The following is a 12557-nucleotide window of genomic DNA, read 5'->3' as shown; positions in this document are numbered from 1 at the left end:
CAAATGTTACAGTGTAGCAGACTGACCTAACAGTGCTGAGACTCTAATGAAAACATGTGAGTGAATGCAACAGGAAAGCAAGGCCAGTACAATGCCTAGGAAAGATGGTGGAGGAGTGTGACGTTTGTTATATCTTGGGCCCTCACCAACTAATACAAAAGATCTCTTTCCCCTGTGTTAGAATGGGCTCCATCTCTGGTTCAAAGGTTTCAATTCCACTGTCTCCAGTATTTTCTTGAGGATAAGTTAATTTTGTTTGGACATTAAAATAACTTTTTGTAAAATTGGGATTTGAAATGGTTTTCAATTTTTTTAAGTTTAAGATAGTCTTTTCTCTTTTGGGAGGGATGCTAATTTTGTATTTTATTATTATCACCATTTTGCTCTGATTCAGATGCATCTTGTCAGCTTTCTGGTAAGAAAAGGAACCTGACCCTAACTTGCTCCTTCACCATGCCAGAAGTGAAAGTTGGTTTGAAAAAAAAGTCCTATCCATAATTATTACTCTCTGGGAAAATTTGTTCAGTCTGCTAGGATTCTACCTAGCATCACTCTACCAAAGCTTAAACCAGCCCACATATTTTCAACTTGTTGACAGGAATACTAGACAATGTTGTCAATTCCAGCGACTTTGCTGACGGTATGCTATGAACACTGGTCCTGTCACCCGATCAGGAAAGAGTTTCCATTCATTTTTTGTTTGTTTCGTGGCTGTTGGCGTGCCTGTTTTCTAACCCAGTGAGACCGGAGCTCCATGAGGGTGTGGAGCTGGTCTTGTTTCATCCCTAAATCCCCGCCCCCACACCTCAGCTCTTAGCCTATCAGAGGAGACCTGCCTGCCTCTCCAGACGACCCATTCATCACAGGGCGGCAGCGTGTGGCCTCCTAGTCCCTTGAATTCATGGTGCTTGTTCACTTATCAATGGCTTTCTTCTTATCTTCTGTCTGGCTACAAAGTCCTTTTTCTCCCTGCCCTGGGAACTCACTAGTAGTCACAGGTCAAAATTCTATTCCTCTTCCCTCCAGGACACCATTGCTGACAACTCCCATCACGCCTTCACCTTCAGCTGTAGTTCTTGTCACACCTCATTGTAATTACATCTAACACACCCCACGAAGAGTTCCAAGGGCAGAGAGTATCTTTTCCGCCTCTCCAGAGCAGGCCCAGTGCCTCACACTTCGGTGCTTAAATATTATCCTCAGTTTGCTTTTCACCTGCTTCAACAGAGCAAACTTTGCAAAAAGCAAAGTGTTATCAGGTGATTATTATCCTTGTTTTCTGTAGAGGGAGAGGCCCGAGTCTTTCTGAATGTTCTACATCCAGGTGCTCTGGGCTGGTTGGGGACCTCAGCCTTTCTCCGTTCGGACTGGGTGTGAGAGGTGCTCCCCTGTATTTTTGGGAAGGCCATCAGCTGACTGTACAGGGACCATTCATTCCCTTATTGATGTCCTGTGCCAGACTCTGAAATCCACAAAAGACCTGCCCCCGTGTATGCAAGATGGCCATTGGCCTTTTCCACTCAGTTTCCAGAAAGGTATTAAAGAAATTAGAGGAGTTGGGGGCTGCAGGTTTGGTCCTAGATCTTCATGCCTTTTGGGGGATGGAACTGCTCAGCCCAAAGCAAGGCACAGAGAACCAGACTCAGGCCAGGGACTGCCTTCCAGAGGGACGAGGACTCAGGCCCTCAGGGAATAGAGTGGATCTGTTGCTAGTCTTAGGAACTCTTTGGGGAGTGGACTTAGAAACTAAACTCTGCTTTTTTCTTTTTCTTTTCCCAACCTCACCACCTCCTCCCCAAGCCCTACAGGGCTCCATCTCCTGCCCAGTAATCGAGACAGGAAGCCCCGCTTACCTCCTGGTTCTGCTTCCTTTCCACCCCTGGAAGCCCTGGCTCTTGGTTTCCTCCATGCCCCTTGCTGGAGGCTTCCTCTTGGGGTGCCCCAGTGCCTGGTCCATGTGCACTGCTGAGGCATGTAGCATCTCCTTCCCCGACCAGGGATGGAACCCAGGCCCCCTGCTTTGGGAGCATGGAGTCTTAGCCACCAGCCCACCCGGGAAGTCCCCTGTGTCCCATTTTCCCTAAAGCCATCCTTGGTCCCTACGGTCCCCCTGAGTCCCTCTGCCCCTCCACAGTCTCAGCGTCCTTTTTCTCGGGACACACTGTGGAGGTCAGTATCCTTCTCCTCACTAACAGGGGAAAGCGAAACGCAGAGAGGTGTCCGGCTTGGCTTCTGCCCCACAGCCCTGTCTTTACCCTTCAGTCCCTCCTCTAAAATTCCCTGGGGCTCCTAGCCCATCCCGCCCCTGTCGGAGGCAAGGCGTTCCCTTAGCCTTGGAGCACCATTCAGCTGTACCTATGCCTGCTCTCTTCAAAGGGCGTGTTTCTAGTTGAAAGGAACAGTGCCTCCATGGACATCTGCTGGACCACATGTCCCAAGCCAGAGGCCAGTGGCAGAGCACGGCCCAGATCGCCTGGGATCCTACCCAGGGCTCTCCCTACGGTGTCAGGGGACGTTCAACTTTAAGGGGTCCAATATGTTGTTTTCTTCCTTTGTGTACCATTTCTCAAGGACTCTGTTCCTTATCAGTTCCCGGAAAACAGGAACGAGCCGAGCTGCATGCAGTTCTCAGGACTGAGATCAGGAGAAAGAGCACCTGCTTGGATTCCCTTCAGTGTCTCCCTTTAGTGACCTTTTAGGATTATCTGTTTTGTTGCAACTGGTGGAGTTTCATTCTTTTTAATGGCTGAGTAATCATTTTATTGAAGATATATAAGCATGCATTTCTGCAAATAAAGGACCCTGTTTCACTCGAGACTTGGGTCCCCTGCGTCCTTCTTCTCGTCGACTCCAATCCCCAGGTCCCGGTCTAAGAAGACCATGACACTGCAGTATCCCACACCACCCTCCTCCCGGTCACTCACTCCCTCAGCACATCCTGTGGCCTGAGCGGCTTTCAGTTCCCTCCCCATTTCACCCCCCACTCCGCACCCTGCCACGGCAGCTACATTAAATAGCTTTCACAAGATCTGATCTGGGGAGGATGACCAAGACTTAAGCATAGGGTGAGGAATTCATACTGATCACTGGGTTTGGGAAAGAGCAAGAACCTAAAATTAAAGGTCTTTACCAGGAGAGCAGGGGGCAGAGAGGGTAATATATGTGTAGGGGGCAGGCATTAACCCAGGACAACAGTCCAGAGAGAAGGTGTGACACATGGAAATCTATGGATAAGGAATAGACAGGACTCTAATACCAATTACAAACAGAGGTCAGGAGTCTCGACCTCTGCTGTTTTTTAAAAATATTTATTTTTATTTTATTGAATTATTTGGTTGCACCAGATCTTAGTTGCCACACATGAGATCTTTGATCTTCATTGAAGGATGCCAGATCTTTAGTTGCGGCTTGCAAACCGTTAGTTGCAGCATGTGGGATCTAAGTTCCCTGACCAGGGATCAACCCTGGACCCCCTGCACTGGGAGCATGGAGTCTTAGCCACTGGATCACCAGGGAAGTATCCAGACCTACGCTATTAATCCAACTGAGTTGCCATCTCTGTGGGGGCAGGCACTGGAGGCCCAGAGCAACAGGCATCAGGGAGATGATGGAAAGGTCACCAGGCTCAAGTGAGACCCAGAATAAGACTGCACTGGGTGCTTCATAGCTCCCCGTGCAGGACAGCCACCAGACTGACGTCGGGTGGGTGAGTCACTTAGTGATCTCATCGGCCAGGGTGGAAGGAGGGTATGAAAGCAGAAGAATTGGCTTGTTCTGAGAGCGGAATAATACCACTCTCATGCAGAGTTCTTGGTGCCTGAAATCTCCCATTCAGGAGTCACAGCTTCATTTAGATTAGAAGGAATCTCTCCCCATTCTTACTGAAGTGTAAATGTTATGTGTGTTGGTGGGGAATGGGTTAGGCGTGAATAATAACATACCAACACCGCATTGTGAGGAGGTCTTTTAGACTCACTTTCTTTTCCAAAAGCAGTTGTGGGAAGCATGCGGCATGGAGCACGCCCTTGAGATACCCACCCCTTGATCCCCTGGAAAGAGATGCACCTGGGGAGGAGAGGAAGGTTTCCCTGGGGCTGAGAAGAAGCAATGCTCAGGACAGGGGTCCCCCAGGGGCCCTCAGTTCAGGCTGGGGCCAGGCTGCCCCTTCTTTCTCAATCTCATTCTGTTTCTCTTGAGTTTCTTCATTCTCGGCACTTTGCCTCTTGTCTGGACTCGGATGAACCAGAAGCCCACAGCCAGTGTTCCAAAAAGCAAGGGGATGAGCAGTCCCTTGGCCAGAAGACAAAAGGAAGTAGAGGCCTTCTCCAAAGGGTCGCCAGGATCTGGGGCAGGGAAGGCAAGGAGAGGGGCTCACCAGAGGGAAGGTCTGGATTTAGGGGAAGACACCCACCCCAAATTCCCCGGAGGAGGTCTCAGATTCACTGTCAGTTGATGTTCCTTGGCAAGTATCTCAGGAAATGTATATTCTATTCACAGAATCTCAGAGATTGTGATCTGGGGAGTAATCTCAACCTAGAAGGGACTAGAAGGGACCTTTGGAAGCTGGGAGCATGAGGAAAAGGGAGGCCCCTCCCCAATCCAGGGGTGAAGTCTCTACGGGAGGGGTTAGGCTCTAAGGGTGTGGTAACCCTGAGACCCTGCAGCGGCTCAGGGGCTGTCTCTGGGACTCCGGTACCTGCACAGAAGGACCCAGCTTGGATGGGACGGGAAGTGATGTTGCTGACAGGGTTGCTGGCCCTGCAGGTGTAAGAGGCGACCTTGTCCCCAGGCCTCCAGAACGCTCTGAGGATGGAGCCTTCATGGGCTGTATCAGCGCCGTCTTCCCAGGATATCCAAGTGTAGGTCACGTCCAAGCCCGCATTCTCTACAGAGCATATCAGGGACATATTACAGGTGCCTTCTTCCCCAGGGATCTCAAAGTTCACTGTCATGTGAGGCTGTGACAGACGTCCTAGATGAGGGACAAACACAAAGACCCTCTAAGTAATCAAGGGCCAGGTCCGTTTTCCTAAATTCTTCAACACGGGGGTACTGATACTGCCCGTTGAGACCTGCTTCACCTAAATGAGGAAGGAGCCAAACTAACAAGATCCAGCCACCATCCAACCTGTGGTTCCCAAGGCAGCTGCCAAGATGAAGGAGCTGCTGCTGGCATCTTCTACCTTCCCCAAAGCCTTGCCTTCTCTCTCTTACCTTTGCACCCCACCTTCCTTCAAACTCTGTCCTGCCTCTTTGATCCTAGAAAATATTATCACCCTCCTGAGGGCACTTATAGTTTAATCAGTGTATGCACGATTCAAGGTAGAATATTAGTCAATGTCATAAGCATTAAGAGGAAATTTGGGTTCAAGTAGAGAGGATACCCTGATTACTAGCCCTCAAATCAAAGAGGAGGATAAAAGGCTCAGGAATGGAGGTGGCAGGACTTCCCTGGTTGTCCAGTGGTTAAGAATCCACCTTCCAATGCCGGGGACTTGAGTTTTATCCCTGATTGGGGAACTAAGGTCCCGCATGATGCGTGGCAGCTAAGCCAGGGCACCAGGGCACTACTGAGCCCGCGTTCTAGAGCCCTGTTCTGCAACAAGAGAAGCCCCTGCTCATCGCCATGAAGACCCAGTGCAGCCTAAAAATATATATAGAGAGAGGTGGCATTCATGCCCAGGATGCAAAATCTCATAGGAACAGAAAGGCTTCCTAAGATGTCTATAGGCAAAGCCCCTGACCCCTTTCACAACACATCCACAGACACTGCTCAGAGTCCAGGGCCTTGCTACTCCAGGTGACTTTACTTGCAGCTGAACACTGAGGTCAGACACGCTGGAGACAGACTGCTTTCCAGTCCCAGGCCCTCAAGCCATAACCCCCAGTCCTAAGACCCTTGGTCCTTTGTGTAGGAATCTCAGGAGAGTCAGAAAAAGCAGCGCTATGGTTCCCAGTAAACTCACGATAGATGCGTAGATTGTACTGCTGCATGGTGGAGACCTGGGACGTCCTCAGGTTGACTTGAGCTTGGTAAGATCCCGAGTCCTCCCAGCTCAGATTTTGGATATGGAGGGAGTAGGTGGGCTCCAGAAAGTTTACTCGGCCCGCATAGCGAGGGTTGGTCACCATGATGGTAGCCGGACGTCCCTCTTTCTCTGGCACCACAATGGCAAGACTTGTGTGGGAGGACCAGATGATGTTCTCAACCTCCTCATTAAATGGCATTTCCAGGGGGAGGCTGATGGACTCATGAAGGATCCCAACCACTTCCTCAGGATCCACACCATCTCCAGAGTACCCTTCAGCTACAGATAGAGAAAGAAAAGATTAGAACTTCCCTGGTGGTCCAGCAGTTAAGGATCTGCCTTGCAATGCAGGGGATGCAGGTTCGATCCCTGGTCTGGGAACTGAGATCCCCCATGCTGGGGAACAACTAAGCCTGAGTACCACAACTACTGAGCCCATACGCCACCACTAGAGATAATTCGTGCACCTCAGCAAAAGATCTGCATGACTTGCAGTGAAAATCCCATGTCCTGCAGCTAAGACCCCATATAGCCGAGTAAGTAAATAAATAAATAAAACTTCAAAAAGATGGAAAAAACCCCGGTGGTGTCTCTGGGCTGCTGAGACTGGCAGTGGGGCCGTGGTCTCGATCTCAGCTGAGTAGTTTCTGTGGCCCACACTCCGTCTCATCCTCCAACTGCCTCTTCCAGCTCTAGCTCTTCGCTGCACCTGACTCTGAGCACTTACCAAGGTTTCTGTCTGCACCTCACCCTCCAAATTTTCTCTTCTCCATTTGCTGTCCTTGGGGTTGCTCCCCTTCTGTATCCACAGGTTTCCTCATCTCTCTTTTCCTGCACTAAAGTCACACCCTCGTCCTCTTTACTCCAGAAGAGCTGAAGGACTCAGGCCCGAAGGCAGTGACTTGCTAGCCCGAGGCCCAGCAGAACAGGCGCACAGAGAGGAAACGAGATCCTCCTGTCCTGGGGCTGCCAGTCTGTCTCACCTTCCTGGGACAGCAAGAGGAGGAGCAGCCACGGCAGTGCTCCCATGCCAGCGGCCTGGGTCCTGGGAGGTGTGACCTGGGCAGCCCTGACGGCGATAAGGAAGACAGCGACAGGATGCTGCTGGAGCCAGAGCGCCAGTCCTGGGGAGAAGGAAATGATTCTCACCCAGCTCGCGGCCCTCTTACTTCCTCCATCTCACTAAGCCCCTCCCTGTCCATTCTGGGAAGACACCTCTCTTGAGCCTGATTGGCAAGATGGTTTACCCACTGTCTCATGTCTCCTGTCCATAGTACTCAGTTGAAATCCCACTTTCTAAATGAGCCCTTCCTAGATCCCTGCCCCCTGTATTCCCAGGCTTCCCAGACATACCACCTTCCCCAAGCTCTTCAAGCGCTTTCTATCCAACCCTGTCATCTGGCTCTCAGGATACTCTGAGATCTCCCTTGGCAGTTCCTATGTTGCTGTGATCATTTGATCTTATAAACATCTTTTTCTCCCCCAGGCAGACCCCATATTTTGGAACATCTCTCTATGTCCTACTGATGCTGATTCCTATGCTAGACACATTTAGCACCCAACTGATACTTTTGGCATGTAAGAACAAATGAAGTCTTTCTATTTCAAGTTAGCTAGGTTCCCATTTGAGAGACTATTCATAGGAAGAGAAATTTTGACTCTTTGCCCCAACCCCCAGTTCCATGAGGTTGCAAAGAGTCAAACACAACTGAGTGACTAACACTCAGTTTAGACCGGAAAGCCCATCTATGTTGTCAATATTATAAAAAAATATGAAATCATTCTGTGAGAATATGAAATGAACTAAAGCGCTAGGAAATCTGATGATCACAGCTATCCAGGACACAATGGGTAGCCTTTGAAGGTAATTTCTGTCCCTCGTATTCAAACTAAGAATGGACAGTCTTGGATTGTTGGATGTTCTACAACATGTCTGACATCCATGGGTGCTCAGAAGGATAATCTTTAAGTTTCTTCTAATACTCAATTCTATGAGTCTTGCTGTAACCAGGAGCAAGAGTGATGCCCTCCAGATGAAGGGCACAGTAGAGGCAGATATGTGCCAACACCCCATACCTTAGATTATCAGATTTGACACTCAGCTAGGTGTTTACTGAGTAGCTTCTATGGCCCAGGCACAGTCCTACGTGATTAGCAGTGACCAAGAATTTTAGATCATGGCTTTATGGATAGCAGAGGCCAACAACTGACCACAGCCAAGTAACCGCAAGTTTGATGAGTCTTACCAAAGGGTAACTGGGGGAACCTGTGACAAAGAGATTTACCAAAGCTGAAGTCAGGAGGGTTGGGGAAAAGCTTTCGAGGAGAAATGATATTTAAGCTAAGACCTCAAGGATGAGTAAGATCTGCTAAGGGAAGACAAGAATGAAGTAGACAGTTCTTAAAGTTCAATTTATATAATAATCAAATCTTGGGAGTTGGGGTTTTTTGAAAAGGTAAATCAGGTCTCAGTCTGAGTATGAAAACTTTTTTAACATAATCTCATTTAAAAATAGTATTAAAGCAAAGAAGAAAAAAATTCAGTTGGAAAGATGAGCATATGAGTTAGGTTCTCTGAGAAGCAGATGATGGAGTTAGGAGTGAAAGAGGTTTAATCTGTGTGGGCGAGGGAGGGTGAGGGTAACATAAAAGATAAAAGTGGAAGGAAGCAGAAATGAGCAAGGAGGGCCTGGGACCATGATGCTGAGCAGAGAGCCCTGGAGTGGGGCTCCCGCACCCTCACTGTGCACAGCCTTTGGCTGGGGCTGCCCAGGAAGGGCATGGGTCTCTCGTGGGTCCCACAGGGGCTGCAGCTGGAGGCTGCCAGCTAACTGCACCCCTCGAAGCTGAAGACGAGTTCTCTCTTCAAAGGAGATTCAGGGGCACCTTCATGGCCACTACAGTGAATATGCTGATCAGACAAAAGGTAACTATGGGCAGACTGATTAAACCTGTCTCCATAAACGGTACATTATACTTATTGAGCAGACAGAAATAATTTCCATCACGTCCTCCCACCCCCAGCCCACCCTCACTAAGCCCTCCAAGTTCAGTGTGGAGAAAGCCCTTCTCCAAACATGATTTTCAAGTGCTCCAGAAGTCTGATTTTTCATTCTGGCTCATGGATTGCAACCCAAATGCAGCTCCATCTCCATCTCTCACTCCTCTTCAATCTTATTCAGTGGGGTGATCTTCCCCTGTGACCGATGAGAACCTTGGCTTTGGTTTTCTGCTCTCAGTTCAGAAATGAGAACTTCTTTCCCATGTAATATACAAAATTCCAAACTTACATAGAATTGAGCAGCCTCCGCTTGCCCTGGCTTATGTCTGTTTCAGGCTGAAAGCTTACACAGGAGAGTGGGAGAAGCCTGCTCTGCTCAGCTTCCCCCTCCCTCTGCTCTCCTCAACTTGCCCCCCCAATTCATGTTCCCCATCTCCAGGAGGGCGGGCAGGGAGGGGAGGCGGTGGAATCGTTCTCATCTGGCTGGGCGTCTTTGTGCTCTGTGGGTCTGGCAGATGGTTAAGAAGGACTCCATTGAGGAGCAGTTTTGTGGGTTTTTACATGTTTCTGCTGGTTCCTTCTCTCTATTCTTGACCCAGGAAGGATGCGTCTCTATTCTGAGTCATCCTTTGAAAGTCTTTCCTCAGCCCCTGGACATCTGGCTGTACATCTCATCTCCACCCGTCGCCCCTTCAGCTGTCCCCATTGTATGGCATTCAGGCCAACCAAGCAGTAGGCTGTGTCTCATCGGTGGTCCTCAGTTGCCCACCAAAACATTCCTAGCCTTGACAGATTCTGAGATCTATAGCACAGCACACCCTCCTGGCTGCCTCATGGGAGTCCCATCTCACTCCACAGCTGGTTTAATTCTTCACCTGCAGGCATGCACATCAAAGTTCTCGGTGTCCTTTCCCTGAAGACCCCTCCTCTGGCTGGTGGTCAGACATAGCATTGTCTATCCTTTGGGGGATAAGGTGGGGTGTGTGCATGCTCACTCATTCAGTCGTGTCTGACTCTTTGCAACCCACTGACTGTAAGTCACCAGGTTGCTCTGTCCATGGGATTATCCCAGCAAGAATACTGGAGTGAATTGCCATTTCCTCCTCCAGAGGATCTTTCCCACCCAGGGATCAAACCTGCGTCTCCTGCAGCTCCTACATTGGTGGACAGATTCTTTACTACTGAGCCGTCTGAGAAGCCCATGAGATGCAGAATGACAATGAAAAGTTATTTCTAAAGAAATCTCTTTCTGGCACTCCCTGGCGGTCCAGTAATGAGGACTCTGCACTTCCATCGCTGAGGGCAGAGGTTCCATCCCTGGTTGGGGATCTAAGATCCCACCAGCCATGTGGTGCAGCCAATAATAATAATAAAATAGAAAAAAAGGAAACCTCTTTCTGAGCTCCTCACTCCATGGATGAGGGAGTTTCCGAGAGCAGTGACCCAGGTTCTCCTTCATCCTGGTTGTAAATTTCAGAGGGAGGTCCCCCCATGTTGCCTTTCATGTCTCCTTTCCTGTCCCAGGGACACCTCAGTGAACCACGGCAGGGAGAGTTCCAGCTAACACAGAGGACCCCCTATCTCAGTCTTTGACCCAGCTGATTTCTGCAGCACAGTGGTGGACAGTTCCAGGACTGTGCCCTCCACCCTGAAGTTTTCGCCTTTGCTTTTCTGTTTCAGGGTTTTCTCTGCAGTGGAATTGCATTAGCCCAGGTGCAATGTGGCCAAAAAGTGCAGGGGCATGCACAGACCCCAGAGGTAACCTCTGGACTCAGTGGAACACTGAGCTGATGGATAAATGCCCCAGCCTCCCTGTCCTTCCATTGGATAATCCTGAGGCTTGTTCTTTCAGGGTTTTTCAGCCCACAGCAATAACCAACCACGAACACAACTTTTGTGGGCTTTTCTCCCTTCCCCATCTCATGTTCCTCATTCTTTCATATTGGCTTCCTGGATGGTCTCCCAGAAAGACTACCTCCACCCAAGTTCTTGCCAAAGGTCCCATTTTGGTTGAACCTCGGTTGTTATACAATTATATATGATAAAGTAGTTGAGGCAGTCAAACTTAAATGCCCTGTCTCCTCTGCCTGGGTCTTTAGAGGAAATAAGTTAATGAGAAATAAGCCTCCTATCCCAATTCTCTTGATGTAACAGCCTTGGGAAAGCATGGACTGGTGAAAAGCTGGTCCTGCTCTGATGAAAGGATGGGGGGATAATAAAGGGTCAAACCTTTGATCAGGCTTTCTCTTAGCTTCTCATCAGATCTGGAAAGACTAGGACCCACACAGCAGAGCCATTAGCAGATAAATTCCTCTCACAGCAAAGCACATTGAGACCTACGTGTGTCTTCTGTTCCATCAAGGGAGCTGCCTGTGTGCTTGATACAATATTTACCTTTTAAAATTTGTTGCTGTGGCTGTTCAGTCACTAAGTCATGTCTGAGTCTTTGCGATCCCATGAACTGCAGCACACCAGGCTTCCCTGTCCTTCACTGTCTCCCCGAGTTTGCTCAGACTCATGTCCATTGAGTCAGCGATGGTTTTAAATGTCAGGGTTAAAAGATTATTCATTTGAAGGTGGCTGGAGAGAACCACAACAGTCCGAAAACTGTTGGAGGGCAGCCAGAGGAGCCACTGTGACCCAGAAGAGAAAAGAGTGTCCCTTTTGCGGGACCAGCCTGGGCAGGATCTCTGGGGTGGGAGAGAGCGGAGCAGAGCACCCTGACCAGGTCGGGGCAAGGGTGAGGGGGCGAAGGGCAGAGGGGGGGCCACGGAGGCACCCTGGAGACAGCTCACTTAGAGCTTCACAGACCTGCTCAAGAGCTTAGAAATCACACTCTCTCAAGAAGCTTACTTTGACAGGTAGGAGAAATAAAGGGTAGAGGGGAAGGGAAAAGAGGGTAGAGGGAAAACTTGATTGCTAGCATTGACTTACAGTGTTGTGTTATTTTCTGCTGTATAGCGAAGTGATTCAGTTATACCTACACATGCATTCTTTTTCATATTCTTTTCCATGATGGTTTACCACAGGGTATTGAATGCTTCCTGTGTGGTACAGTAGGACCTTGTTGTTTATGCTATTGACTTTTTTTTTAAATGGGAGATATATGAACATACTTAAATGCTGAGAAGAGAAGAAAGTGGGGAGTGGAGTTACAGAAAAGAAAGGAGATGGTCACTGGAGCTGGGCTGCCCCACTGACCCCAGAATATGACAGGGAACCCAGAGGAAAGAACCAGCCTTAGACTGCAGAATGGTCCTTCTTTATACTAAGAAAAGAGGACCAGAGACGCAGGTAGGTTTGTCTATGGCAAGAAGTGAAGGGGAGTCCTGTCTGGCGGTTTCCGTTTTCTCTGTAAAGTGAAGGTGTCAACTGAAAAAGATGCACCACGTGAGAGCTGAGAGTTAAGTTTTTCTTGGGGCAAAATGAGGGCTGAGGGCTTCCCAGGTGGTACCAGTAGTAAAGAGCGTGCCTGCCAAAGCAGGAGACATGAGAAGCAGGTTCAATCCCTGGGTGGGAAAGATCCC

The 12557-nt window shown here is 49.2% G+C and overlaps 1 protein-coding gene across 1 annotated transcript; it reads right to left on the bottom strand.

The window, feature by feature from the left end:
• Positions 1-3255: 3255 nt before the first annotated feature.
• On the bottom strand, positions 3256-7179 carry SLAMF9 (SLAM family member 9). The gene is given in 5 exon segments (XM_061119809.1): positions 3256-4343; positions 4697-4972; positions 5967-6276; positions 6278-6306; positions 7007-7179. Coding segments are annotated over 5 exon segments (873 nt in total). The 5' UTR covers positions 7059-7179; the 3' UTR covers positions 3256-4137.
• Positions 7180-12557: the final 5378 nt, after the last annotated feature.

The sequence above is a fragment of the Dama dama genome, chromosome 20 (genome assembly GCF_033118175.1).
Source record: "Dama dama isolate Ldn47 chromosome 20, ASM3311817v1, whole genome shotgun sequence".
Classification (NCBI taxonomy): domain Eukaryota; kingdom Metazoa; phylum Chordata; class Mammalia; order Artiodactyla; family Cervidae; genus Dama; species Dama dama.
Note: the sequence above shows the minus strand (reverse complement) of the source record. Positions and strands in the feature narration are given on the sequence as shown.